At 43.3% G+C, this 27,484-nt stretch overlaps 2 protein-coding genes across 2 annotated transcripts in view; one reads left to right on the top strand and one right to left on the bottom strand.

Moving 5' to 3' along the window:
* RNFT2 (ring finger protein, transmembrane 2) overlaps positions 1–8,482 on the bottom strand; it is an 86,763-nt gene extending 78,281 nt beyond the window's left edge. Inside the window, exons 1-2 of the mRNA XM_089677076.1 lie at positions 8,351–8,482; positions 861–1,099 (exon numbers count right to left, since the gene is read on the bottom strand). Of these exons, the coding sequence (XP_089533202.1) occupies positions 861–934 (74 nt within the window). The 5' untranslated portion in view covers positions 935–1,099; positions 8,351–8,482. The remainder of the gene's footprint in view (positions 1–860; positions 1,100–8,350) is intronic.
* Positions 8,483–8,485: 3 nt separating this feature from the next.
* Positions 8,486–27,484, top strand: part of SPRING1 (SREBF pathway regulator in golgi 1) — a 32,461-nt gene continuing 13,462 nt past the window's right edge. The window contains exons 1-2 of the mRNA XM_089677086.1: positions 8,486–8,824; positions 22,471–22,627. Coding sequence (XP_089533212.1) covers positions 8,714–8,824; positions 22,471–22,627 — 268 coding nt within the window. The 5' untranslated portion in view covers positions 8,486–8,713. The remainder of the gene's footprint in view (positions 8,825–22,470; positions 22,628–27,484) is intronic.

Here is a 27,484-nt window from a genome sequence, read left to right as displayed (position 1 = left end):
TAATGGTTCAAAGATTTGCCACCATCCATTCACATAAGGCTCGACATGTTTTGCAAAAGGTGCATAATTTGGACTGCTACAAAGACGTCAGTGGAAGCCAATTCCATGGGTAATAGACCAAAAGGATATCAAAAGATCCTCCCACAGGACAAAACAAGGGAAGGAAGAAAGGTTTGACTGTACTTGGGAGTTTAACAATATTCAATAATCACATCTGTCTCGTTATTTACAGTCCTTGAAAAAAATGTTTCAATGTCCCAAGTTCCACAATAAATCTTAAAAATACTAAACAGTTAAAGATGCATTATTCCTATTTAATCAATCACAAGCTGGGAGCCAAAAGAAGACAGAAAATGGTACTCCACAAGTATAAGCCTAGGTCAGTACTCCATAGCCTGTGCAGTTTAAAGTTTCCCCAGGGGTCTCCCAGCTGAGGATAACTGTACTGTAATAATAATAATAACTGATGTGAAGATGTCAAGGTGCAGAATGTACAAGATTAGGACAAGTATTTGGCATAATTAAAAAAGTACACATTCTTTGACTTCATTCATAATCCACTTATCACTCTATGCTAGTCTTGTGTCTTTGTAACATTCCACCCCAGCTTCAAATCCGCCTATATAGATATTTTAACTGGGGGGGAAGTATAGTTGTTTTGCTGAATGTACACATTTTCAATACACTAACTACTTCTAATCTATAAACTACATTTAACTATACTATTTATCTAGTTTAGTGGTATAAACAGAGAGATGAATTAAAGCTGAGTACAGTGAGACCGATCAAAACTATCATCTATGTCCAGGCAAACCACCAGAAAATGGTGCTACCAGAACTGAGCAACAGTGAGCAGTTACCTCTCTGGAGGAGGATTATCTGTCAGGCTGCTGTGTCTTCTCTGCATTGTCCTCAGGACCTTAAAACAATACATTTAAGGTGTATAGTCTAAAGGAAAAAGGAAGCAGTAGGTGAAATTCTTGCTTGTAGAATTAGAAAACATGAGTGGTCTTCAAGTAGGTGAGACTGCAGTTTGAGTTCAGAGACAATGTAGCAGAACCTCATCAGAGATGACAATCCAACTTTCTAGACATGATAACTGAAAGAGAAAAAAAAAAAAGTATAGAATGACATACAGGGCTAGATATATTACAATCTTCTCTGAAGACAAACATTGTGGAGATTAACGATTAACACTTGTTTTGGTGGCTTTACTATGATAAATCTAGCTATAACAGTAAACAACTCTGCTCTGTTTTGCTCATTTACAATGTTTTTATAACACTGTGCTGTTGGTACAATGTTTTGTGTTCAGGGCATTGTATACAATGATTTTTCTTGGACTACACTAGATGAATGAACTTTGACATCTACTATCTCTCAGAAAATGAAGGTAATGTTTGTTGTTTTTTATTATTCTTTATGAAGCCTTTAAAGATGACCCCCCCCCAAATTAAAATGACACTACTTTATGCAATCTTTCCATCTTGTGGTAGCTTTTTTAGGCTGCTTCTGTGCAGCTGGTGTGCCTGTTCCCATGTCACCATTTTAAAAGTTGATGGTCTATGCACTTGCGCGGTAGAATGCATGACATCATGTACCATACAAAATTACACTCATTGTTGGAAAAAAAAGCCTTTCTGCGAGGTCTTGCAAGAGAGAAAGTTTGTTTTTGTTAAAGCAAATGACTATAATTTCATATTTCACATATGTGAGATCTTGCAGCTTAGTGTATCCCTGTAAGCACTACTGATATTACCATCCCATTGGGCATCTGTGTGGCTGGGGCTACATCACTGCTGCCGTCAGGGGAACTGGGGGGGGGGGGGGTGGGGGGGTGGTAGAGTGGGAGCAAGTAAGGTAAGTATACCAAAAACTGTTTTTCTTTCTTTTATCTTTATAATAATCAGTGATGCATGCTGATGTGAAATTTAGTAAAAGGGGCAAAGGTCCACTTTAATTGTATTTAAACCTGTGATATATTTCAATTGATCACAACTTGTGGACAGTAGTGACGCACCAATATATCAGCTGCCGAAAGTAACTGGAGAAAAAAAAAAGGTTATCACTGTTTTGCCGATAAAAAAAAAAAAAAAGTTGTTGATAATGGCTGTTTTTTTTTTTTTATTGTGCAGCATATTTAAAGGATAAGTTCACCTTTTGCTAAAAAAATAATAAATTCACATTGTTTAAAATATTGACAACTAGTGGAAGAAGATCCCCCGCTAGATATCAAAGCGGAGGAGCTGGGGCCAGTCTATTCATAACATGTTACACCCTGAATCTGGGTGTAACATGTTACATATTAGGAAAGGTGAACTTATCCTTTAAAGGATAAGTTCACCTTTCCATAAAAAATAATAAATGCACTTTTTTTGCAGGTAAAAAAATGTGCATTTATTTTTTGTGTTAGGAGCCTGAAAAACATTGCACCAGCAATCAGAAGTTTGCTGATGCCATGGAGATCTCCTGCACAGTCAGTTTGTCTGCTTGCTTGCACATCCTGTATGGGCAAGCCGATACTTGCTGACAGGAAGACTCAATCAACTACCACAGCGCTCACAGTGCCATGGTAGTCCATTGAGAACTACAAGTTGACAGCCGCTAAGGCTGTCGGGACTTTTAGTCCATTTATTCACAGAACACTGTAAATGAATGACACAGCCGCGTGGGCAGAGCCATGCTGTTTTTTAAAACTGACAGCTAGTACAGGGAACATCCCCCCATACTTTTGTCACAGGAAAGGAGGGGGGACAGTGGATGGTGGCTGCAGGTCCCAGAACATGTTACATGTTCCACCCTAAAAATACGTTCCCAAAGGTGAACTTATGCTTTAAGTTTTTTTTTTTTTTTTCATTTTTTTTTCTATCCAATTTTTGCATGTTAGTTTCAATAAAAGTTAAGTTACTGGATTGTATTCTTTCAATTCATATTCATTTAAATTCATGATATTAATTAAAAAGTTGAATAAAATACAACTATATATAAAATATATTTTTTTTACAGAAACTGTCCATTTCGGTTTTTGGCCAAGTGCATCTTGAATTTTCGGTTTCGATCCAGAATTTTAATTTCTGTGCACCACCGGTGGACAGTGCAGCTTTAGATGGACTTTACATAAGTGGCTAACAAACCTAACTCCAGCTAACATTTTATAAGCAGCTACAGGACAGTTGTGTTCCTTTTGGGATAAAGGTTTTACATAAATAAATAAATAAAAACTGGCCATTGTAAGCACCCTGTCGGTGTTAAGCTCATTCACTCCATGGTGCAGAGACATCAGTTTTTCTGCATGTGATCTGCAAGGGCACAATGAAATCTATTGTTCTCTATGTGCCCTGTTCACACCAGAACACTGGTATCATGTGCAGCTTTTTTTCTGCGCAGGTATCTGCAATGTGTATAAAATTAATTGAAGCACACATGAGAACTGATGTAAACTGACGTCTATGCGTCCGTTCCCATCAGTTTTTCTGCATGCATAGTGTGAACGGGGCTTTGAAGTGGAACTAATCCTATCGATTTAATGGCTTAAAAAAACAGTTACATTCCAGGCATGCCCGGAATGCTAATTGTCATGATTGCTTTTGTTCTCAAACAAACTGTCAAACCACCAAATGGAAAATGGCTGATGTCATCTGAACACGTGCAGAACCATGGCAGTTGTAGATAAAACAGAGGCTAAGTTGGTAGCTTCTTTGGCTGAAAACCACTTTAAATGGTTTTTCTCAAACCTCTAACTGCCACTATTTGGACAGCTTGTTCTGTGAAAATGGAACTAAATTCATCAGTTTAACAGATTAACCTCTTGCCGCCCGCCTGCTGTTTATAAACGGCAGGGCGGTGGCAGTCCAGGGTTGGGTTGCCGTTCCTAAACGGCACCCGCCTTTTCTAGCTGTGCGCGCTCCCTGGGAGCGCACACCACCGCGATCCGGTGCCCGCTGTGTCCTCCGGACACAGTGAAACACCGATCGTCGGACGGGACCTCTGTACGAGGTCCCGGTCATGTGATCACTGATTGGCGAATCAGTGATCACATGCAAAGTAGTAAGCAAGATGTCACTTGTGACATCATTGCTTACTCTGTGTGAAATCTGTGAATGATCACAGAGGTCACATGGTACAAGGCTATTCACAACAGCCTTGTACCATGTGACAAGCTGTGACCACTCACAGCTCACTCAGTAATTCTCAATGACTGCAAGAATGCAGACAGAGAGAAAGCGAAATGATTGCTTTTACATCCTATATGGGTGTAAAAGCAATCAGTGTAAAAAAAAAAATCATCATCACCCCCCACAAGTAGTACAGTGTCACCATGGTGACACTGTACTGCTAGGGTGACAGTATGTAAAAAAAAAAATAAAATAAAAAATAATATAAAAAAATAAAATAAAATGTAAAAAAAAATGTTTAAAAATTATAATTTTTGGTTATAAACTAATTTGGATTTTTTTTTTTACTAAAAAGAAAACGGAATAAATTTTGGCCAAGATTTATGATGAAATATTATTTATTTGCAAAATTTTATTAAAAAAAACACACTTTTTTTCAAAATTTTTGGACTTTTTAATTTACATAGTAAAAAAAATAAAAATCCCAGCGGTGAATAAATACCACCAAAATAAAGCTTTATCTGTCCCAAAAAAATGGTAAAAAATTCATATGGGTACAGTATTGCATGACCGCGCAATTGTCATTCAAAGTGTGATAGCGCTGAAAGCTAAAAATTACCCTGGTCAGGAAGGGGGTAAAAGTGTCCGGACAGGAAGTGGTTAAAAAACACTGTTTGATTCCTAGCACACTAACTTACAGGACTTGTTCTCTCCATGCTGCAGAGACATCAGTCTTTCTGCACGCGTTCTGCAAGGGCACAACAAAATCTATTGTTCTCTATGTGCCCTGTTCACACCACAACACTAGTATCATGTGCAATTTTTATTCTGCGCAGGAACCTGCAATGTGTATAAAACTCAATGAAGTGCACATGAAAACTGATGTAAACTGATGTCTCTGCAAGTGAAATCTGCGTATATTGTGTGAATGAGCCCACACATTTGTTTGTGTTCTCAACCAAACTGTCAAACCTTCTAATGGCTGGAGTCATAACTGATAACATATGCAGCACCATGGCAGTTGCAGATGCAACAGAGGCAAAGATGGCAGCTTCCTTGACTGACAGGAGGGTTTAGTTCCACTTTAATGGAAGTTGAAAATAACAGACTTACTGGCTGGAACACCAGGTGAAAATAAAGAACAATGACTGTTACGGGGTTTAGATACACTTTAAAAATTAATACATCTCTAATCAGTCAATCTTGTGGAAACAAAGGTTCAGCACTGGACAGCTCCTTGATCTATATGTAAACTGAATACCTGTATGTGAAGACTGTTGGGGACAGGCAGTTATGGGGGCTGTTGGGGACAGGCAGTTATGGGGGCACGGAAGTCTGACACTCCAACACTGCTACTACAGTTGGTGTGACTGTCCAGTGTATTCTACGGTCAGACTATACTGCAGAAAATCAGACCAGGGCTGTACATGCAGGGTCCACTGATACATACATGGCCAAACTGCTATTCATATATATTATGGAGACTATTCAATGTATCATATTATTACATAATACTGCAACAAATCAGACCAGGGTTGTACATGCAGGGCCCACTGATACACAGATCAGCCATAACATTATGACCACCCACTTAACCACTTCCAGTCTAGACACTTTTACCCCCTTCCTGTCCAGGCCAATTTTCAGCTTTCAGCGCTATCACACTTTGAATGACAATTGTGCGGTCATGTAACACTGTACCCACATTAATTTTTTAGCATTTTTTTGAGACAGATAAAGCTTTATTTTTGTGTTTTTTTTCACCACTGGGATTTTTATTTTTTTTGCTATATAAATGAAAAAGTCAAAAAATGTTGAAAAACAGTGTTTTTCTTATAAAATTTTGCAAATAAATAATATTTCATCATAAATCTTGGCCAAATGTTATTCTATTATCTTTTTAGTAAAAAAAAATAACCCAAATTAGTTTATAACCTAAAATTATAATTAAAACATTTTTTTTTACATTTTTATATTAATATTTATGTTTTTTTTATCTACATACTGTCACCCTAACAGTACAGTGTCACTATGGTGACACTGTACTACTTGTGGGGGGTGATAAAGCAATCAGTGTGAAAAAAAAAATCTTCTACACCCATAAAGGCTGTAAAAGCAATCATTCTCCTCCTCTCTGGCTGCATTCTTGCAGCCATTGAGAAATACTGTGTGAGCTGTGATTGGTCACAGCTTGTCACATGGTACAAGGCTGTTGTGAATAGCCTTGTACCAGGTGACCTCTGTGATCATTCACAGATTTCACACGTAGTAAGCAATGTCAGAAGTGACATCTTGCTTACTACTCTGCATGTGATCACTGATTGGCCAATCAGTGATCACATGATCGAGACCTCGCACAGAGGTCCTGTACAACGATCGGTGTTCCACTATGTCCGAAGGACACAGTGGGCACAGGATCGCAGTGCTTCGTGCTCCCAGGGAGCGCGCACAGTCCGAAATGCCAGGCGCCGTTTATGAACGGCAACCCGCTCCTGCACTGCCACCGTCTGGCCGTTTATATACAGCGGCTGGATGGCAAGTTGTTAATATTGAGTAGGCCCTTCTTTTGCTACCAAAACAGCCCTGACCAGTTGAAGCATGGACTCCACTGGACCCCTGAAGGTGTGCTGTGGTATCTGGCACCAATCCGTCAGTAGCAGATCCTTTAAGTCCTGTAAGTTGTGAGGTGGGGCCTCCATGGATCGGACTAGTTTTTTCAGCACATCCCAGCTCAATGGACTGAGATCTGAAGAATTTTTAGACCAAGTCAACACCTTTATCTTGGTGTGTTCCTCAAACCATTATGCAGAGCAATACAAAGCAGCATGCTGGAGCTGACAGGGGAGAGAACTGTATTGTTTACATACAGGTCTCTCCCCCTTCAGTGATAGCTGGGTGCCGGCGGGAAACCTACGGCTGGGACCTGGTGATCGGCAGCTGTAGCCGCTAATCTCTCTACCCGGAAATATAAAATCACATATATATATATATATACACACACACACAAGATTTTTCGCAGCCCCGTCATCCTGTAGCAGTAGTTTTACTATAGGGTGGTTGGGAAGCGGGTTATTAAAGTTCTTTCTGTATTTTTATATCAGTATCTCTTTTGAGTTGCCCGTAAAGTACCGTAATATTTATTTCTAGGGGTTCCTTTTTCTTTACTAAAACTGGAGCACTCCGAATCTGGTGAGGCTGTGCTCAGTAGCCAATCAGCTTCTGACTTCAGCTTGTTCAATTAAGCTTTGGCAATAAAAACTGGATGCTGATTGGTTGCTATGCAGAGCTGCACCAGATTGCCCACCCTCTTTAGTAAACCAACCCCCTATAGGGTGCTCCTACACTTGTTAGGATGACTGTCCAGTGTGTCCCAGTGTCAGGCACACATCATCCCAGGGCTGTACATGCGGGGGACGGTGATACATACAGTACATGGGCAGACTGTAGAGACAGTGAATCCTAACATGATATCTGCCAGTAGATCACCCCAGGGCTGTACATGCGGGGGGGCGGTAATACATACATGAGCAGACTGTAGAGACAGTGCATCCTAATATATCTGACAGTAGATCACCCCCGTGCTGTACATGTGGGGGGCGGTGACACATACAGTACATGGGCAGACTGTAGAGACAGTGCATCCTAATATGATATCTGCCAGTAGATCACCCCAGGGCTGTACATGTGGGGGGTGGTGACACACACATGGGCAGACTGTAGAGACAGTGCATCCTAATATGATATCTGCCAGTAGATCACCCCAGGGCTGTACATGTGGGGGGCGGTGACACATACAGTACATGGGCAGACTGTAGAGACAGTGCATCCTAATATATCTGACAGTAGATCACCCCAGGGCTGTACATGCGGGGGGGTGGTGACACATACAGTACATGGGCAGACTGTAGAGACAGTGTATCCTAATATGATATCTGCCAGTAGATCACCCCCGTGCTGTACATGTGGGGGGTGGTGACACACACATGGGCAGACTGTAGAGACAGTGCATCCTAATATGATATCTGCCAGTAGATCACCCCAGGGCTGTACATGCGGGGGGCGGTGACACACACATGGGCAGACTGCCACCCTGTTATGTAGACCGTCAAATGTCTCCCTCTGCTATGACATTGAGCTGTACATGCAGCATCCCTGACACAGACGGGCAGACCTCCATTCATAGCTCAGTGTCTCCCATTGTCACACAACAGCACAGAGCCTCCTACCAAGCTCACCTTTACCCCGGCCGCACCTCGCGGATGACATCACCCAATCCTGAACCGGCCAATGACTTCCGGTTCATTAGTGGAGTAGCGTGGGGAAGGAAGCGCCTGCTACCATGGAGACGGGCTCTTGTCCAGGAAGTGCACCGTGCCCTCCATGGAGTTCCGGGGCAAACTGCTGCTCACAACAAATGGTCCCGTGACTGCCGATGTGATGGAGATGTGGAGGTTGTACGCGGTGTGAGCCCGGAGTGTGCTGAATAGAGGCCTCGTCCTCCTCCTGGCATGTCATATGTGGTCCTCCATGACTATGGTCTGTAGAGAGCCCTCCCCCATCCCCTGATACGTGCACACTGCCAGGACTCGGCTACTGGAATGGTCAACCTACTGTCTATGGTGTGGAGGAAGATCTTACGGAAGAGATGGGTTCTGGGGGTGGTCTTCGGACTTTCTCTCATTTATTTCCTCACCAGCACCTTCAAGCAGGTGGGTGGGGAGTTTTTATGACAGCTCTAATCACAACCGACAGTTCAATTATGGCTGATCACCGGTGGCTTTATTACAGGTATTATACATGCACATCACACCCTTCCCCCGAGGAGCTTGCAAAATAGGGTGCCCCCCCCCAAGGAGCTTGCACTCTAAGGTGCCCCCTGAGGAGCTTGCACTCTAAGGTGCCCCCCCCCCAAGGAGCTTGCAAAATAGGGTGCCCCCCCCAAGGAGCTTGCAATTTAAGGTGCCCCCCCGAGGAGCTTGCAAAATAGGGTGCCCCCCCAAGGAGCTTGCTTTTTAAGGTGCCCCCCCGAGGAGCTTGCACTTGAAGGTGCCCCCCCGAGGAGCTTGCACTCTAAGGTGCCCCCCGAGGAGCTTGCACTCTAAGGTGCCCCCCGAGGAGCTTGCACTTTAAGGTGCCCCCCAAGGAGCTTGCACTCTAAGGTGCCGCTTGCACTCTAAGGTGCCCCCCCAAGGAGCTTGCACTCTAAGGTGCCCCCTGAGGAGCTTGCACTGTAAAGTGCCCCCCGAGGAGCTTGCACTCTTAGGTGCTGCTTACACTCTAAGGTGCCCCCCAAGGAGCTTGCACTTTTAAGGTGCCCCCCGAGGAGCTTGCACTTTTAAGGTGCCCCCCCCCGAGGAGCTTGCACTCTAAGGTCCCTATCCTACACATACACATTGTAGAGCCAATTAACCTACCAGCATGTCACTGTGGTATGGGAAGAAACCTTCTCTAGGGAGAGCCTGCAAACTCCATGCAGAGTCCTTGCCGGCCTGCCAGCTGGTGACCCCAGTGCTTCAAGACACTGCCTGTGAAAAAAAAGATAATGAATCCTTGTCCCACCATCTCTTCCTGGAATGTTCACCCTCTTTGGGCTCATTCACATGAGAGGTTATACTGCCACCCCTCTGAAAAGTGATCCATGGTGGATCACTTTTCAGAGGCATTAGGCAAGCAGTGAGGAGGCAATTAGTCACTTTCTCACCACCTGATTTAAACCTCAAATGCCAACTTTCAGCTTGAATAGTTTGTGTTTGGTGGAGGTACTGCCTGCGGAAATAGACTTGCCGTTTAATTTTTGCCACTGCCCTAAACAGCTGAATGCCCTGCTTTAGGTAGGTGGTTAGGGGGGGGCAGTAAAACTGCAACTCAACTGCCTGCTTTTGTGTAATTTTCAATCTTCATTTTTCATGAAATAAAACCTGATATACCATGAAGGTTCTTGTTCAGGCTCTTTCAGATACAGGGTGACAACACTATTTCTGTCCCCTATTTGCCCTCCTGTGTTCTCACCCTGTCACATTCATTTCCAGCGGAGGCTGTAAGTGGCATTACTGGCACTCATTGCATAGGTAAGATCTGCTCTTGTCGCCTTCAAAACAACCCAATAAAGTCTGGCGCAGAAAATGCAGGAAGTAATCCGTTGGACTGTAAATGTAGACCATCAAAGATGAGCTGCAAAAATGGGTGTTATCTGCGGCTGCTGAGTGTAATGCCCCCTGGCTGGAGGTGAGATCAAACAGCTTAAACACAACCTCCAAAGAATGCACATAGATCCCCTTCACCCCCTTCCTGCCCAGGCCAATTTTCAGCTTTCAGTGCTGTTGCACTCTGAATGACGATTGCGCGGTCATGCAACACTGTACCCATATGACATTTTTATCATTTTTTGAGACAGATAGAGCTTTATTTTGGTGGTATTTATTTATGACTGGGTTTATTTTTTGTTAATAAAAAAAAAAGATTGAATATATTTTTTAAAAAAGTTTTCCTTCGTTTCTGTTATACAATTTTGCAACAAAGTAATTTTTCTTCTTCACTGATGGGTGCTGGTGAGGTTGCACTGATGAAGAGGAGCTGACAAGGCAGAGCTGATAGGTTGCACTGTTGGGCACTGATGATCCGTTCCCTGATTATTAGTGTAAACAGTGTTTTGACAGCCTTGCCGGTTATCGGCTCTTCTTCCCTCACACAGTGACAGTGTGTGAGGAAAGGAAATGCAGATAACTGGCAAGTGTGTTTACATGGGATCACCTGTGATTGGAGACTGTTGATCACATGGTAAGGGGTCATTGTGATTGGCCCTATACCTTGATCTATGATCAGCTGTGTCCAAAAGACACAATGGTCACAGAGCGCACCAAATGCACGCTCTTAGAGGGTGTCTGTGGTCGCCCTCTCAGAACAAGAGAGCTGTGCTATAGCGGTCTTTCGGCTATGGCATGGTAATGAGGTGGTTAAACTAAAGCTGATGTGAGAAAAGCTTAATCAGGTAATTTGTTAAAGTGTTACTAAACCCAGGACCCTGCATTCACTATATCCGGTCTCCCACAATACACAGAACATGGAAATGCAATTATTTTAGTAAATGTAAACTGCTAAATACCTTTTATCAGCAGTTGGAGCAGTCTTTTGACTTCTATCAGTGTCCAGCAGAGCACTGGTTAAAGCTTGTAGGAGGATTTTTCATTTTGCTCTAGGAGGATGCAGAACCCCTGACCTCTGTCTTGACAGTGCTGATGGACCCTGTGCTGATCACATGCACTCTCCAAAGAAAAAAAATCTCTAGCAATACACATCAAACAGCATGTGCAGAGTGTCTCCACACGATATGTTTTACCAGGAGATAAGAGGGGGACACTGGAAGAAGGGGAGGATCAGAGACGTACGGATCAAACGGCATTTTTGCACAATGCGGAGGATTAACCCCTTAGGTTCCACAGTGAGTGTAGCAAGCTTGCTTTACTGCATATACAGACTGATTTTACTATTGTGAGTGTAGTACCACTTTAAATTCCAAATTGCGGTTGCTGGATTTTGTATAGCACTGAAGTCTCAACACAAGTATTGTAGTCCACAAATGTCCATTTATTGAATAAAACAACATTAAAATCATGAAGCCAATCACAGTTACAGTGAAATTGCGGGTAAATAAAGCTTACATAGCCCCTGGTATCTCGCCCCCAACTGGGCTTCCTCAGTAGGTCTTGAACAGGGGTCCTCAAACTTTTTAAAACAGGGCCAGTTCACTGTCTGACGTTGGAGGGCCGGACTATAGTTTAAAAAAAAAAAAAAAACAACAAATGCGGACACAGTACAGGAGATGACCAGAGACTGCGGACACAGTACAGGGAATGACCAGAGACTGCGGACACAGTACAGGAGATGACCAGAGACTGCGGACACAGTACAGGGAATGACCAGAGACTGCGGACACAGTACAGGAGATGACCAGAGACTGCGGACACAGTACAGGAGATGACCAGAGACTGCGGACACAGTACAGGAGATGACCAGAGACTGCGGACACAGTACAGGGAATGACCAGAGACTGCGGACACAGTACAGGAGATGACCAGAGACTGCGGACACAGTACAGGATATGACCAGAGACTGCGGACACGGTACAGGAGATGACCAGAGACTGCGGACACGGTACAGGAGATGACCAGAGACTGCGGACACGGTACAAGAGATGACCAGAGACTGCGGACACGGTGCAAGAGATGACCAGAGACTGCGGACACGGTGCAAGAGATGACCAGAGACTGCGGACACGGTGCAAGAGATGACCAGAGACTGCGGACACGGTGCAAGAGATGACCAGAGACTGCGGACACGGTGCAAGAGATGACCAGAGACTGCGGACACGGTGCAAGAGATGACCAGAGACTGCGGACACGGTGCAAGAGATGACCAGAGACTGCGGACACGGTGCAAGAGATGACCAGAGACTGCGGACACGGTGCAAGAGATGACCAGAGACTGCGGACACGGTGCAAGAGATGACCAGAGACTGCGGACACGGTGCAAGAGATGACCAGAGACTGCGGACACGGTGCAAGAGATGACCAGAGACTGCGGACACGGTGCAAGAGATGACCAGAGACTGCGGACACGGTGCAAGAGATGACCAGAGACTGCGGACACGGTGCAAGAGATGACCAGAGACTGCGGACACGGTGCAAGAGATGACCAGAGACTGCGGACACGGTGCAAGAGATGACCAGAGACTGCGGACACGGTGCAGGAGATGACCAGAGACTGCGGACACGGTGCAGGAGATGACCAGAGACTGCGGACACGGTGCAGGAGATGACCAGAGACTGCGGACACGGTGCAGGAGATGACCAGAGACTGCGGACACGGTGCAGGAGATGACCAGAGACTGCGGACACGGTGCAGGAGATGGACCAGAGACTGCGGACACGGTACAGGAGATGGACCAGAGACTGCGGACACGGTACAGGAGATGGACCAGAGACTGCGGACACGGTACAGGAGATGGACCAGAGACTGCGGACACGGTACAGGAGATGGACCAGAGACTGCGGACACGGTACAGGAGATGGACCAGAGACTGCGGACACGGTACAGGAGATGGACCAGAGACTGCGGACACGGTACAGGAGATGGACCAGAGACTGCGGACACGGTACAGGAGATGGACCAGAGACTGCGGACACGGTACAGGAGATGGACCAGAGACTGCGGACACGGTACAGGAGATGGACCAGAGACTGCGGACACGGTACAGGAGATGGACCAGAGACTGCGGACACGGTACAGGAGATGGACCAGAGACTGCGGACACGGTACAGGAGATGGACCAGAGACTGCGGACACGGTACAGGAGATGGACCAGAGACTGCGGACACGGTACAGGAGATGGACCAGAGACTGCGGACACGGTACAGGAGATGGACCAGAGACTGCGGACACGGTACAGGAGATGGACCAGAGACTGCGGACACGGTACAGGAGATGGACCAGAGACTGCGGACACGGTACAGGAGATGGACCAGAGACTGCGGACACGGTACAGGAGATGGACCAGAGACTGCGGACACGGTACAGGAGATGGACCAGAGACTGCGGACACGGTACAGGAGATGGACCAGAGACTGCGGACACGGTACAGGAGATGGACCAGAGACTGCGGACACGGTACAGGAGATGGACCAGAGACTGCGGACACGGTACAGGAGATGGACCAGAGACTGCGGACACGGTACAGGAGATGGACCAGAGACTGCGGACACGGTACAGGAGATGGACCAGAGACTGCGGACACGGTACAGGGGATGGACCAGAGACTGCGGACACGGTACAGGGGATGGACCAGAGACTGCGGACACGGTACAGGGGATGGACCAGAGACTGCGGACACGGTACAGGGGATGGACCAGAGACTGCGGACACGGTACAGGGGATGGACCAGAGACTGCGGACACGGTACAGGGGATGGACCAGAGACTGCGGACACGGTACAGGGGATGGACCAGAGACTGCGGACACGGTACAGGGGATGGACCAGAGACTGCGGACACGGTACAGGGGATGGACCAGAGACTGCGGACACGGTACAGGGGATGGACCAGAGACTGCGGACACGGTACAGGGGATGGACCAGAGACTGCGGACACGGTACAGGGGATGACCAGAGACTGCAGACATACAATGGCGGCGGGAATACTGGGCTGGCCGCTCCATAAGACGCACAGACATTTCCCCCCAAGTGTGTCTTATGGAGCGAAATATACGGTAAATGCAGGACACCTTGTTGGGTCAGATCTGTGTACAATGGAGAGATAAGGAGGGGAGGAGGAGAGAGGGAGGGGAGAAGGAGAGAGGGAGGGGAGGAGGAGAGGGGGGGGGGAGAGAGGAGGGAAAGAGAAAGGGAGGAGATAGATCATCTATTGAACTTATCTAGGGTCTGTGGCCGTGATACCCGACATGCATCGATGGAGTTTCCTCTTGTGCTCCCCCTCTTCATGGTCAGCTCTAGGCTCCGCCTTCCGGCCGTGACAGTTGCATGTATTGATCAGAATAGATGGCCGGCTGGCTGCAGAGAGGCCAGGTGAGTGGTGCAGGTTCATAAGCTCAGCCCACCTTCCCCTGTTCTAGAATTGCTGATCCCGCCCTCCTGCTTCCCGCCCGAGCCCTGCCGAGCTCTCCCGACCTGCCAAACCCTAGTCCCTTGCCTCGCGGCAGATATGCCCCTGCCCGGCGGGCCGGATAAATGTCCTCAGCGGGCCGTAGTTTGAGGACCCCTGGTCCAGAAGTTGAATCTGCCGAGGCTGCCATTGTGCTGTATATCTGAGAAATGGCAGTGAGAAGCATTACAGTATAAACTCCTGTTCTCTGTAACCATGATGCTATCCCCAAAGAAAAGTCATCAAAACCTTTTTATCCCTTAAAGGGCTTCCATGCATTTTTAGTTATATCTATAGCCTCATCTTGTAATTCTGATATCTTGTCAAGATCTTAGATTGTAAGCTCCAAGGAGCAGGGCCCTCCTGACCCTCTTGTATTGAACTGCATTGTTGCTTTAGCGTCTCCCTTTATTTTGTAAAGTGCTGAGCAAACTGTTGGCGCTATATAAATCCTGTATAATAACAATGTCCATTAATAATGTCTTCATGAACAGATATGTATATATGAATAACCTTACACATCCCATCTTGAGCTGCAGTGGGATAATCTAATGCCAGTCTGTGTTGCACTTCTTTCCTAAGCTGTGCTAATTCTTCATTCAATGTACCTATATCAGTGGTGGTAACAATAATTATCTCATCTAAGATTCTGATTTAATTATTTCTGTTCACTGCCTCACTTCTCCATCCTGTCCAATATATCTTTGTGAACATCCAAAGCAAGGTATCATTCCCTTTAGTAGGGGATGTATGTGAGAACACGCCCAACAGTCACGTCGCTTTTGGGTGCATATTATTTAAGCATTTGGATAAAATTCCTATGCCTCAGTTCTAACAATCAATACACAAAGAAATATAATTTTTATTTCAAAGGATGTCATTAGTTCAATAACTCGCATGAATCTTGGTGGTCTATCCTTCCAATTTGATAGAGGTACATGAAGATATTCTAGTACAGGGGTAGGCAGCCTGCGGCTCTCCAGCTGTTGCAGGACTACAAGTTCCATTATGCCTCTGCAAGTCATAGCTGTAACTGTCAGTTTTGTAATGTTGCAATGCCTCATGGGAAATTAGTTTCACAACTGCTAGAGAGCCGCAGGTTGCCTACCCCTGTTCTAGTAGATCAGAGTGAGACACCTATATAACAGTTGGAGGAAATATAGCCATGTTTTGGGTGGTTCTCCAAATTAAATTTTATAGAGGGCAACCCATGTGGTTGCTTAGGAGTAGTTTGTATAGAATATCGTGATGTATTAGTAAAGCTTCGGCTCATCCTTTCCCTGTTTTTGCTTTAATTTTAGCACATCTGTGTTTTTTTTTAAATTTCCATTAAGCTTTGTTGGTGATCAGAGGTATGAAAAGCTTGCTGTATATTAAATGCTTCCATTACCTTTTTCATTACTTCTCCTGTAAAGTAGGTATCCCTGTCACTCAAGAGTTTTAGGAGCTCCATCTGCCTTAGTCACCATCCAGGCCTTAGGCCACACATCAACACAAAATGGAGCATACTCCTAGGTGTCTATCCTAGACATGAGTGTAGTCTATTTGAATTATTTGAAAAGGTCAATATTGCTTAGGAGACTGCTTTTGGGGAACCTGGATAGCTCCCCCCCCATGTTGTACAGAGCACAAGTGAGACATGAAATGTGGCTGCAAATGTACTAAATCCAGGTTCTAGCCAATAGCAGTCAGTAGTGCCACTTCTTTCTTTCTTTCTTTCTTTCTGGGGATGAGCTGATGGAGGAAATAAATGGTGGTTTACTAGGTAGAAGCAGGATAGGCTGCTTGTGAGGTGACTGATGCCATGTGCCAGTTGTGCTAAAACTGGGTACAAACTCCATGGTAGACACCACCTGTTCTCAACTCTCTACAGGCCCTGCTTATTTTGGGTAGCATTACGTTTGATCTATTTATCTTTCTCATTATCGGGTGCCTGGCTCTGCAGCTGAATTAAAGTGTTACTAAACCCACAACAGTAAAATCAGTCTGTATATGCAGTAAAGCAAGCTTGTTATACTCACTCTGGAGCCTAAGGGGTTAATCATCTGCATTGTGTAAAAAGGCTATTTGATCCTGTCTTCTCTGATCCTTCTTCTACTGCCCCCAATCCATCTGCTGATAGTACAGAGCCCTAGGAGTCACTCTGCACATGCTCAGTTTAGTGTGTATTGTTATAGAGGTTTTTTTCTTCTTTGGTAGGGTGCATGTGATCAGTACAGGGCCAATCAGTGCTGTCTAGACAGAGGGTCAGGGGTTATGCAACCTCATAGGGCAGTCAGAGCAGAATGAAAACTCCTCCTTCAAGCTTTAACCAGTGCTCAGCTGGACACTGATAGAAGTCACAAGACTGCTATATATTGCTGATAAGAAAAGGTATTTAGCAGATTATATTTCCTAAAATAATTGCATTTCCATGTTCTGTGTACTGTGGGAGACCAGATATAGTGAATGCAGGGTCCTAGGTAAGTTACATCTTGAGGTTTCTATATCCCGCTTTTCTTGCTGAAGGGAATCTTTTCCTGCTACCTGAGCTACCCCTAAAGTGGGTGTAAAATCAGTTGTCATAAGGGCAGCACTTTTACCTGCTTGATCTGCTATAGCATTTCTTCTGGCTGTCATTTCACTTCTGCTGGTTTTTGTAAGGCTTCAAATGGCTGCTTTAACTTGTCTCACTGGTTTCCCAGCACTAGTCAGACATTTCTGGGTTTCCAAGTGGGCCCCAAATCATGAGCCATTTCCAAAGCATATCTGCTGTCTGTATTTCACTTAGTAAAGTGTGAGGGTTGGGCACTTTAGGATTGTCTCCCTCAAATATGTTGATGATGGCTCTTAAATCAAGCTCCATGCAATATATTATTTGCTCACCCTTCTTTAACTTCTTTACAATTGGAAACGGGTGTTTTGACTTGAGACCTAATAGACACAATAACCCCTGCTTCTTTCATCTGAGTGATCTGACTCATTGCATCAGTTTGAGCCATGCGGTGGTACTGTCTAATATGCTGGACATTGGCTCCTGATTTTACTTTCATCATTGCTGAGGTACAATCCAGCAGGCCTACATCATATTTACTGGAGACCCATAAATTAAGTACTCGCTGATACCAATTACCGATGCCATTTTTTTTTGGTGCGTTTTGAGCTGATATAAAATTAATCGCACTGCAAAGAATCACGTGATTTGAACAGGAATGCGGTGCTATTCCTGTTCAAATCACATACGGTTTCTCACACTGCTCCAGTGTGAACCAAGGCTGAAGTCACTATGATAAGGAAAAGGAAGTTCTTGTAGTATTAGTTTTATGCTGACCTCAGGACCAATATACCCTTTATTAACCACTTCATTACCGGACACTTTCACTACTTTCCTTCCCAGGCCAATGTCCAGCTTTCAGCTCTGTCACACTTTGAATGATAATTACTCAGTCATGCAATATTTTACCCAAATTAAATTTTGATCATCCTTATTCATTGTGTACAATTGCTATGTGATCTGCTGTGATTGGTCACAGGGATCATATGATGTTCACTCTGCAGCTCTCCTGCTCGCCAATCATTTTATTATAGGCTGGGCGGGCTAAACATAAATGACACTGGCTTGTTATTTCCCTATGTCATAAGCTCAAGCTTCATATGCTTCTTTACAGCACTACATTTCTATGCAAAAGTTTTGCATGGGGGTCCTTTGTTTGATATTGGTTGTCTTCGTTTAGAATATTGGCCAGATCCAGCTTAGTATGGTGACTTGGGGCATTAAAACCTCTATGCTGTACCATACTGGCCAATTCATCTTTTCTATGCTGTTGCAGTCCCCCTAAAGCCAAACTGACAGTCACAGGGTGGGGGGCAGGGGTCCCCTTCTACAGCGTCTTCTGGGAAAATGTAAGAAATTTGCCTTGTAGCTCATTCTTGTTCATATGTTCTGCTTTTTCTTTCTGAATAAAAGCCAATTGTTTAAAAGAAAAAAAAAAAGAAATGTGGACATTACTTTTATTAAACACTTCTGTCCGGCCAGTTTCATTTGCTAATTAAGCCTTGTGCAAGCTCTTCTCCATGTTCCTTCACTGCGCAGTATTGGGTGCTAATCATGCAGAAAATCTATGCCTGCATATCAAACGTTTCTTCATATTTTAAAGCCTTAGCTGTACTTTTTGTCCATTCTACTCATTTCCTTTGTCCACTCCAGGCATTTTCTGAGGGTTCCTGACCCTTTATTCTCTTAAATCAATGCCCATAATGACTTGCCAGTATTTTCTACTTGTGCCTATACCCTCCTGTCTCTAGAACAAATAGTATCGTAGATATGCAGATTTACAAGCACAGTTCCCACTTATTCTTGTTGATAGAAAAGGGTTTATGACACATGCACAAAGCTCTTGTGCAAGAGACTCTCCTTGTCTCTGTGGGCTTTATTCTGACCTTACCATGTACCCCTGACCCAGGCAGCCCCATAGGGCCAGCGTAGGGAACTACAGAGGTCTACCCTGTTCCAGCCTGTGAAGGTGGATACAAACACATTCTTCATACACAAAGGTCAACCAACCAGAAAGGTCTGAGAACCAGCTTGGTTTCTTGGGAACTGACAGATAAGGCACAAATGAAAAGCAGAAATGTAATCAAGCTTAAAAACAGCTTATATAGATGGCATTTAGTGGTCTGCCTTCCCTATGGCCCAGATCAAGGCATGGCTCCTTCTGGAGACTCCGTCCACTACTAATTGGCTCATCAAAATGTTGTGGATAGTTCTGGTTGAGACACTGAACATAAAACTAAGTATGCAATTGCATGAGAATAGATTAACAGAAAAAAAAAGATGAAGCTCTGCTTGTTTATTTTTTAAATTTCTTTTATGCCCAAGAAACAATTGAGTACTGTCCGTGATACTTTTTTTATTTGCACTAACATACAATTTTGAGGACAAGCTTTCGGGGTATGTCCCCTTCTTCAAAGTCCAAATAGTACTATTACAAATCACAAAGTTTAAGCAGAATGTTAGAAGGGATTGAGAAAAAAAAAAAAAAGCTAGAGATAAGATACATCAAGAGCGAGGGGAGGAGAGGGGGGATACTACACTCACACAGAGGGGGTCAAGCTTCAGCTAATAGTTATAAAGCTGTCGGATAATGGTTGAGGAATCCCATGTCCAAGTTAAGGCCGTTATCTTTTGTGTCAAATAGAATTATCATTCTTAGTTCAAATGTTTTTCTTTCCTGAATGGATTTGAAATTTCCTTTAAGAACTAAAATATTGAGGTCTTCCATATTGTGGCCTGGTTGTGTGAAATGGTGTCCCACAGGTGTACAGAGGTCATCTTCTTTATGTTCCTTGATGGTATGTCTGTGTAAATTCATCCTTGTTTGCAACTTCTGTCCTGTTTCACCAACATAAGATCCTTTGCTGCATTTTCTGCACTGGATAAGGTACACAACATTACTGGAGGTGCAGCTGTATGATCCGGAAATATTGAAGATCCCTTTTGAGTGTCTGACACTTTTTGATGGATTGATTTGTTTTATACCCAAGATAAGACTGGGGAAGTGTGAGATGTTATTAAAAGCTAGAAAATAGGTTAATGACATATTTCAGAAGTCTGCAGCTATCACTAAACATTGTAAAACGAAATACTTAAGGGAAGGAGAATTCATGCTTAAAATTCAGTCTGCATACAAAATGGGTATTGCAAAACTGTTATACTAAATGGGTGATCTTGTCTTTAAGGAAGTATTAAACCCAAAAGCAAACCTCTATTTTATTGTAGCTTGACAATTCTTAGATGTGATGGCTGCATCCAGTTTTTCTTTTTTTTTTTTTTTAGGCTTTCTTTCCTTTATTTTCATCTGGCGATTTAGCCAGTGTCTCTGTTTTTCAAAAGGACAAGCTGTTTTGCAGATGTAGCTGTTACAGGAATGAGACAAACCATTTAACACAGACAGGGTTGCTTACAATGATCAGCTTTTATTCATTTATGTAAAATCTTTATCTCAAATACCTCTCTAAAATGGAAATATCTCTTTAACCACTTCCCTCCGGAGGTACGTATATATGCAGCCCTGTGCAAACTGAGGGAGCAGGTAGGTACCACAAAGCTCCTGATGCATACTTGCAATTGGTAGCTTTCTGATCATGTGACTACCAATAACCGTGGTCACATGATCAGAATGCCCACCTCCACCTCCCGACATTTATAACCTCTTAAAGGGCAGGGAGGTGGCGGTGAGAAGGGGTTAAAATAGAAATAAAGAAGTGTAATTGCTCTTGAATGTGTTTAATTTGATCATTTTATTGTCTCATTGTAGAGGATGGGCATTACTTTCCCTGTGGTTTATTTTCTCCCTTGTACAATATGCATGATAGGGCTCACTGAAAATTCCTGCCTGGAGTAAGTTCTAGAGCCGTTCATGACGATGTAGTAGTGCATTCTGCAGTGTATTCCCAAGTGCAGCAATTTGGATGTGCTTTCCATAGTTTGCAGTGATAAGTGTCCTGCTAAGATGTTTTCCTCCTCGCCTAAATGGAAGTAAGTATTTATCCTTCAGTTTTCCACATATAGGTCAGAATAAAGCCTTTATCGGGAGAAATTGGGAGAAATCACTGGATATAAACAACACCTTTCAACTGACATTTACATGGTTCTAATCCCATACCTTGACTAGACATATTATCACACAGTTGCCCTGTGAATCATTCAGTGTGACAGTTAGACTTTGTGTGGAGCACACTTGGATATATACACTGGAATGCATCAGGGTTGGAGTAAAACGTTTTGTAGCCCCAATTCAACTGTCGTGGGACTCCAAAGGATTTATTCAGTCTTAGCCCAATGGGGTTGATTCTCTTAAACTGAAGAAAAGAAAATGATTACACATCGAAGATGTCATCAGTAGCAGTTAGGTTTCATCTTTCGTTTTTATTTAAAAATTTTATTAATTGACTTTGGCAATATTTCCAGTTTGTGTTAAGTTTCCTTTCTTCATTAATGAATTGGTCCCAAAACATTTGAGATGCTGCAAAAACCTCAGAGTGCACAGCTACTAGCATGAAGAGTATGAGGTTTTAGATTACATGTGTGCTGTTCATTCTGAGTTTACCTACTAGTGCCCCTGTACGTAACCTCTATTCACTCATGGGATTATATTGACACTCAAGGGGAAATTTACTAAATCTAGAGCACTCAGAATCAGGTGCAACTGTGCATGGTAGCCAATCAGCTTCTAACTTCAGCTTGTTCAATTAAGCTTTAGCAATCAAATCTGGAAGCTGATTGGTTTCTTTGCAGAGCTGCACCAGATTTTGCATGCTCCAGCTTTAGTAAATCAACCCCTACTGGCAAATGAAGAGTTAAAATTCTGTATTCAGCCTATGTTAACAAGAATAGCCATTTTTGGGAAATCTATGAAAGACCATTACTAAAACCAATAGTTATCTATGTTGGAAGAACACCTGTTCCTCCTGAGGGACATATGGAACCCCTGGAGCTATGAAGGGCACATTGGCCACATTTTGCTCAGTTTCCTGTCACTAGTCCGGGTTCCATATGATGGGAACATGAGCTGCAGCAGACTTTCTAGTACTCTGGTCTCCCTCTGTTCCAAGGGAGCCAAGTTAGTTTTTAGGCAAATATATAGAGTTGCTGTTTATAAGCATCCTTCGTGGTCTTTTTGGTGTGCAGTATTGCTTTAAATATTATTTTATTCCTCCCCCAGGAAGAAAGAACAGTAAGAGACAGAACACTGCTTGAGACAAAGGATGAAGAGCAAAGCATTCATTGGAAAATTCAGTTCAACCTGGGAAACAGCAGCCGGGTCAGAGATCAGTGTCGGAACTCTGTTCAAGGAAAACTACTTATTACAGATGACTTAGGTAAATCTAAACCCTTCTTTCCTTTACAGCCAAATAAACGGCCTTCTTGGCCTTTGTTTGATCTACAGTTGCAGTGGAGCTGCAAATGTGATCAGTTTTGACACCAGCCATTTTGTGGCTTGATAGTTCGGTTGAGAGCTACCATTGGCACACTAGTAATTATAACCGTTATCATTCTTGGCATACCTTCAATGGACTGTTTTGGGAAACTGTTAAATCAATGGCTTTAGTTCTGCTTTAAAGTGGAACTAAACCCACCTTTTGAGCCAGCGAAGCTGCCATCTTATGCAGGCCATAGAGGGGTTGAAAATCGGCCAATTTTTCGGCCAAAAAAAAAATTGGCTGACTGTTGCAATGTTAATGGGTTAATTGGTTGGCCATTTTTCTGGATTTTGTCAGATTTTTTTGATCGGTAAAGTTGGAAAAAAATCGGCCGATTTTGTCGATCGGCCGATTTTCACGGCAATGATGGGCAAATCGGCCGATCTTTTTACCGATAAAAAAATCTGCGCATGAGCCGTGACCTGCAAGAAAATGAAGAAGAAGAAGAAGAGGAAGAAGAAGAAGAAGAATTCCAGTCCGCTATTATATTTGACATTAAAAAGTATTGCGGTTGCAACAATGTATCTATTTGTATCCGAAAAAAAACCCATCTGTATCCGAAATGGATACAAATAGATACAATGTTGCAACCGCAATACCTTTTTAATGTCAAATATAATAGTGGGGCTCTCTGCAGGGGCAGAAGTAATTAAATGCCGGCCGTAGACGGGAAGAAAATCGGCCGATTTTTTTTTTTTTTTTATTACTGTTGGTGGTAATGTCGGCCTATTGAATGACCGATTTTTTGTTAAAAAAACGGCCGGTTTTCTCCCCGTCTATGGCCTGCATTAGCCTCTGTTTGATCTGCAGCTGCCATGGTACTGTACATGTGATTAGTTATGACCCCAGCCATTTGATGATTTCACAGATTGGTTGAAAGCACAGGCAAATGTGACAGAATTCCTGGTAACTGGTTTTTGGGACCGTTAAATCAATGGGTTTAGTTCCACTTCAACACATGACCAAAACTGTTTTACCTGACGAGATTTGTAAAAAAATGCAAACACTATTGTAATCTACCCTCCTCATTTTCTGATTTTGGACTGTTATTGTTGGAACTTATTTATTTCAATTAATATTACATTAAGTCTATTGTAAAGCGCTGAGCAATCTGTTGGCGCTAAATAAATCCTGTATAATAATAATAAAGTGTATATTGGCATTGTTTCTTTTCTCTGGCCCTATGACCCCATAACACCTACTATATTTGAAACTTTTCCTTTTCTTTGTGTTGCAACCATTTTGATAAAATGAGAGCAGTGGGCATGTTTTTTTTTTAAACCACAATAAAGTGGTTCTAAATGTGAAGATTTTTTTTTTTCTTACCTTAATGCATTCTTTGCATTAATGTAAAACAATTCCAATACCTGTGCCCCCCCCCCCTCCCCCATTCCCTAAACTCTTATTTGAGTACTCTGTTGATCCAGTGCTGTTCCTAGTTCCTCTCCCTTCAATTTTGCTGCTTTCACAGGAGCAGCAGGAGTGGGGGGCACAGCCGAGCCACGCTATGGTTGTCTATGGATGCATACAACATGGCTCGGGAGTGTGACCACACAGGTGCCCCTATAACGCACAGCTTGCTCTGGGGGCACCTGTAAGAAGAAAGAATGAATAGTGGGGGACTCCAGAAGAGGGGCTAAGGAGCCACTCTGTGCACTATCACTGCACAGAGCAGGTTTGTAGAACATATTTTTATTTTAGCAAAAAAAAAAAAAAAGAAGTCTTTAATGTCACTTTAAGTTTTTGTTACATTGCTTAGTTCAGATGCAAGCAGTGCTTAATAGAGGTGTGTGGGTTTTTTTTTTTTTTTTTTAAACACTTTTTGCAATACACATTTGCATACATGTTGCATCGCCAAGTGTTAATGTGGTAGTAAAGCCTAAAATAAAGCTTACCTGTAGGTACAGTAAATATTTCCTAAACGTACACCATTTAGGAGATATTTACTATAGTAGCAGTCGGTGATGTCATTGGCGAGTGTGCACTGAGCGTGTGAGAGAGCCGTGCCGCGGGAGTGACATCAACACTGCTCGTCCAGTTAAACAGCTGAAACACACGAACCTGGAAGGAAAACCAGGTGGAGATGGAAGCCCTGTTAGCTGTGCGAGCGCACCGCTGGAGGGTTTCGTTCTAAGGCAAGTCTTTCATAATTTGCTACTATATGCAATCCATACTAGCACATTATGCTATTATTTTGCAGGGAATATTTTTTTGAGAAAGTTTTACTACCACTTTAATGTTTGTGCATAACCACACATGCTGCATGCACATGGATCCGTGTAAAGGCAGCCTAAATAAAGCTGTAACAGTTGAGAGGATGAGCAAAGTGCCATAGACCAATTTGCATTGTCACAGAGCTACAATAAAAACCACATATCTTACTCCCTAGCAGTTGTAAAGCTGTCAGGATGCAAGAGAAAGCAGCAGATTTATAGAGGACTACATTCCTATAATGTTTTAGGGAGGGACACACTAAAAAGAGCAATTTAGGATGAGTAGTTGGCACACTTATCTTTTAGAGAGACTATACGCTTTTATGGTAAGTTTTTATTTTTTAATCTGTATACTGATTTTAATAATTTATTGGTATAACATTTTATTTACCAAATAAACATGGTGCATGCATGCCACCCAGTTTGTATAGCAGGGGTCTCCAAACAAAGGGCCAGTTTATTGACCAGCAGACTTTTGGGGGGAGGCAGGACTGTGGCCATTGGGAGAAGAAATCTTCTTGGCACCAGTAGGAGTAAACAGTGCCCCATATTAGGTATTAGGAGAAGGAATGGTGCCCCATCGTTGGTATCAGTGGGAGAAATAGTGTCCCTTTTGTTGATGTCAGTGGCAGGAATTGTTGGTATCAGTGGGCAAAATAGTATTTCATATCAGTGGGCTGAATAGTGCTCTAAGGGCTGGATAAAGGCAAGCAAAGGGCTGCATCCGACCCCCGGGCCACAGTTTGGATACCACTGTTGTAAAGGATGCTGGACTATCTAATCAGGAATATCAACAATGTCCACATACTTTGAAGCAGTAAGTATATATAATGGTCCTATCACTGCTAGGATAGAGGGATGGGGTGTGTGCTTCCTCTGCAGTGTCTGTATTCTGATCTCCCTGATATTCAGGTCTGCTTCATCGCACAGCTGTAAAGTGAATTTTGAAAAAGCTGCTAATTTCATTTGCTAAATGTGAAATATTCAGATATTTATTCAGTCACTCCTGAATATTTACATTTTCAATTCAAAATTAAGTTTGCAGTTTTTTAGCTATGTGGAATGCTTTTGTAGTCGAAACATGTTAGCGTACTGTTAATGCATTTTTACATGTAGCCAATAAAAATTCTCAGTTTTATGGATCGTACCGAGTGCTGGCTTAATTTTATTATGGAATTCTTTGCTGAAGTTTGGAAATTGTTGCCAGAGCGCCGATCTTCAGCCACAGGAAGCTGAGTCGGTGGTTGAGCGCCGGTAATGTATATTAACTTAAGTTTTTAAAAAAGTAAATAGATGGGCTTGAGGACCTCAGTTATGAGGAATGACTTCAAACATTAAATGTACTCTCCCTGGAGAAAAGGTACTTTAAAGAATATGTAAACATAACATTTCATAATCCTGATATGCACCTGCTCTATCATATACTTATGTGAAAAAGTATCCTGTTTAAAAACTGACCACACTAGGCATGAAAGCACAGTGCAGTCAGTTCTCTAGCTGTGCTGGGAACTCTGTCTGCTTTCCTTCAATGATCAAACTTGTGCTGACATGCCTATTTCCCTCCTTTCACAGCCATTGACAGGGAAGACCACTGTGGTTCTGTTCTCCACCTTTACCTCCTTTATGGAGCTGAGAACAGAGGGTATGTGATCACTTATAAAACAGGGGAGAAAAAGTGTTTAAAATAGAAATGAAAGGCAAATCATTTGTGCAAAGATATAACAAAAATTATTAACTGTGAATGGATTGTTTTACAAGGTGAGGGTTTACATATACAGTACTTTAAGAGGGACATAATCACAATACACAGATCTTTAAATGGTAACTCAAGTATTTGGAAGAAGCTATTTACAGTGGTTCTAAAGTGTAAGTTTTTTCTACCTTAATGCATTCTCTTCATTAGAGTAAAAAAAAAAAAACCTCACTACCTGTTTTTTTGCCGCCCCCCGACGCTAAACACTTATTGACTCCTCCACCAATCCAGCACTGTCCCGTCTGCAGTCCCACTCTCCTCTGTTCCTCTTATCAAAGGGGACACAGACATCAGTGGGAGTCATTGTCTCCTGCTGCTGTCAGTCAAATCCAGCAAGAAGAGAGAAGTGGGCATGGCCAAGCTGCACTGTGTGTGTCTATGGGCGCACACGGCCTGGCTCAGGAGCATGCTTGTGCAGGTGCCCCTTTAGCACACGGCTTGCTGAGGGTTCACTCTCAAAGGAGCAGTGGGCAGTGCCGGAGAGAGACTCCAGAAGAAGGGGTAAAGGACTGCTCTCTGCAATAGCATTGTACAGAGCAGGAAAGTATAACATCTTTTTTATTTTAAATTAAAAAAAAAATAGTGTTTACAATCACTTTAATCTTAGGTCTCTAAAGAAGACACACAGCCACACAATGAAGTTGTGATACAATCTTAAACTGTGGAAGGAGTTCTTTACTGTTAGAGCAGTAAGGATGTGGATCTTTCTTGCAGAATTGGTGGCGTCAGCGAGGAGTATAGATAAATTCAAAAAACGTTTAGATTTGTTGCTTAGCAAACACAATGTAC

Source organism: Staurois parvus, unplaced genomic scaffold, assembly GCF_062004578.1.
Source record: "Staurois parvus isolate SC_StPar_1 unplaced genomic scaffold, SC_StPar_1.0 ptg000014l, whole genome shotgun sequence".
Taxonomy (NCBI): Eukaryota; Metazoa; Chordata; class Amphibia; order Anura; family Ranidae; genus Staurois; species Staurois parvus.
This window is presented reverse-complemented; position numbering and strand designations above follow the sequence as displayed.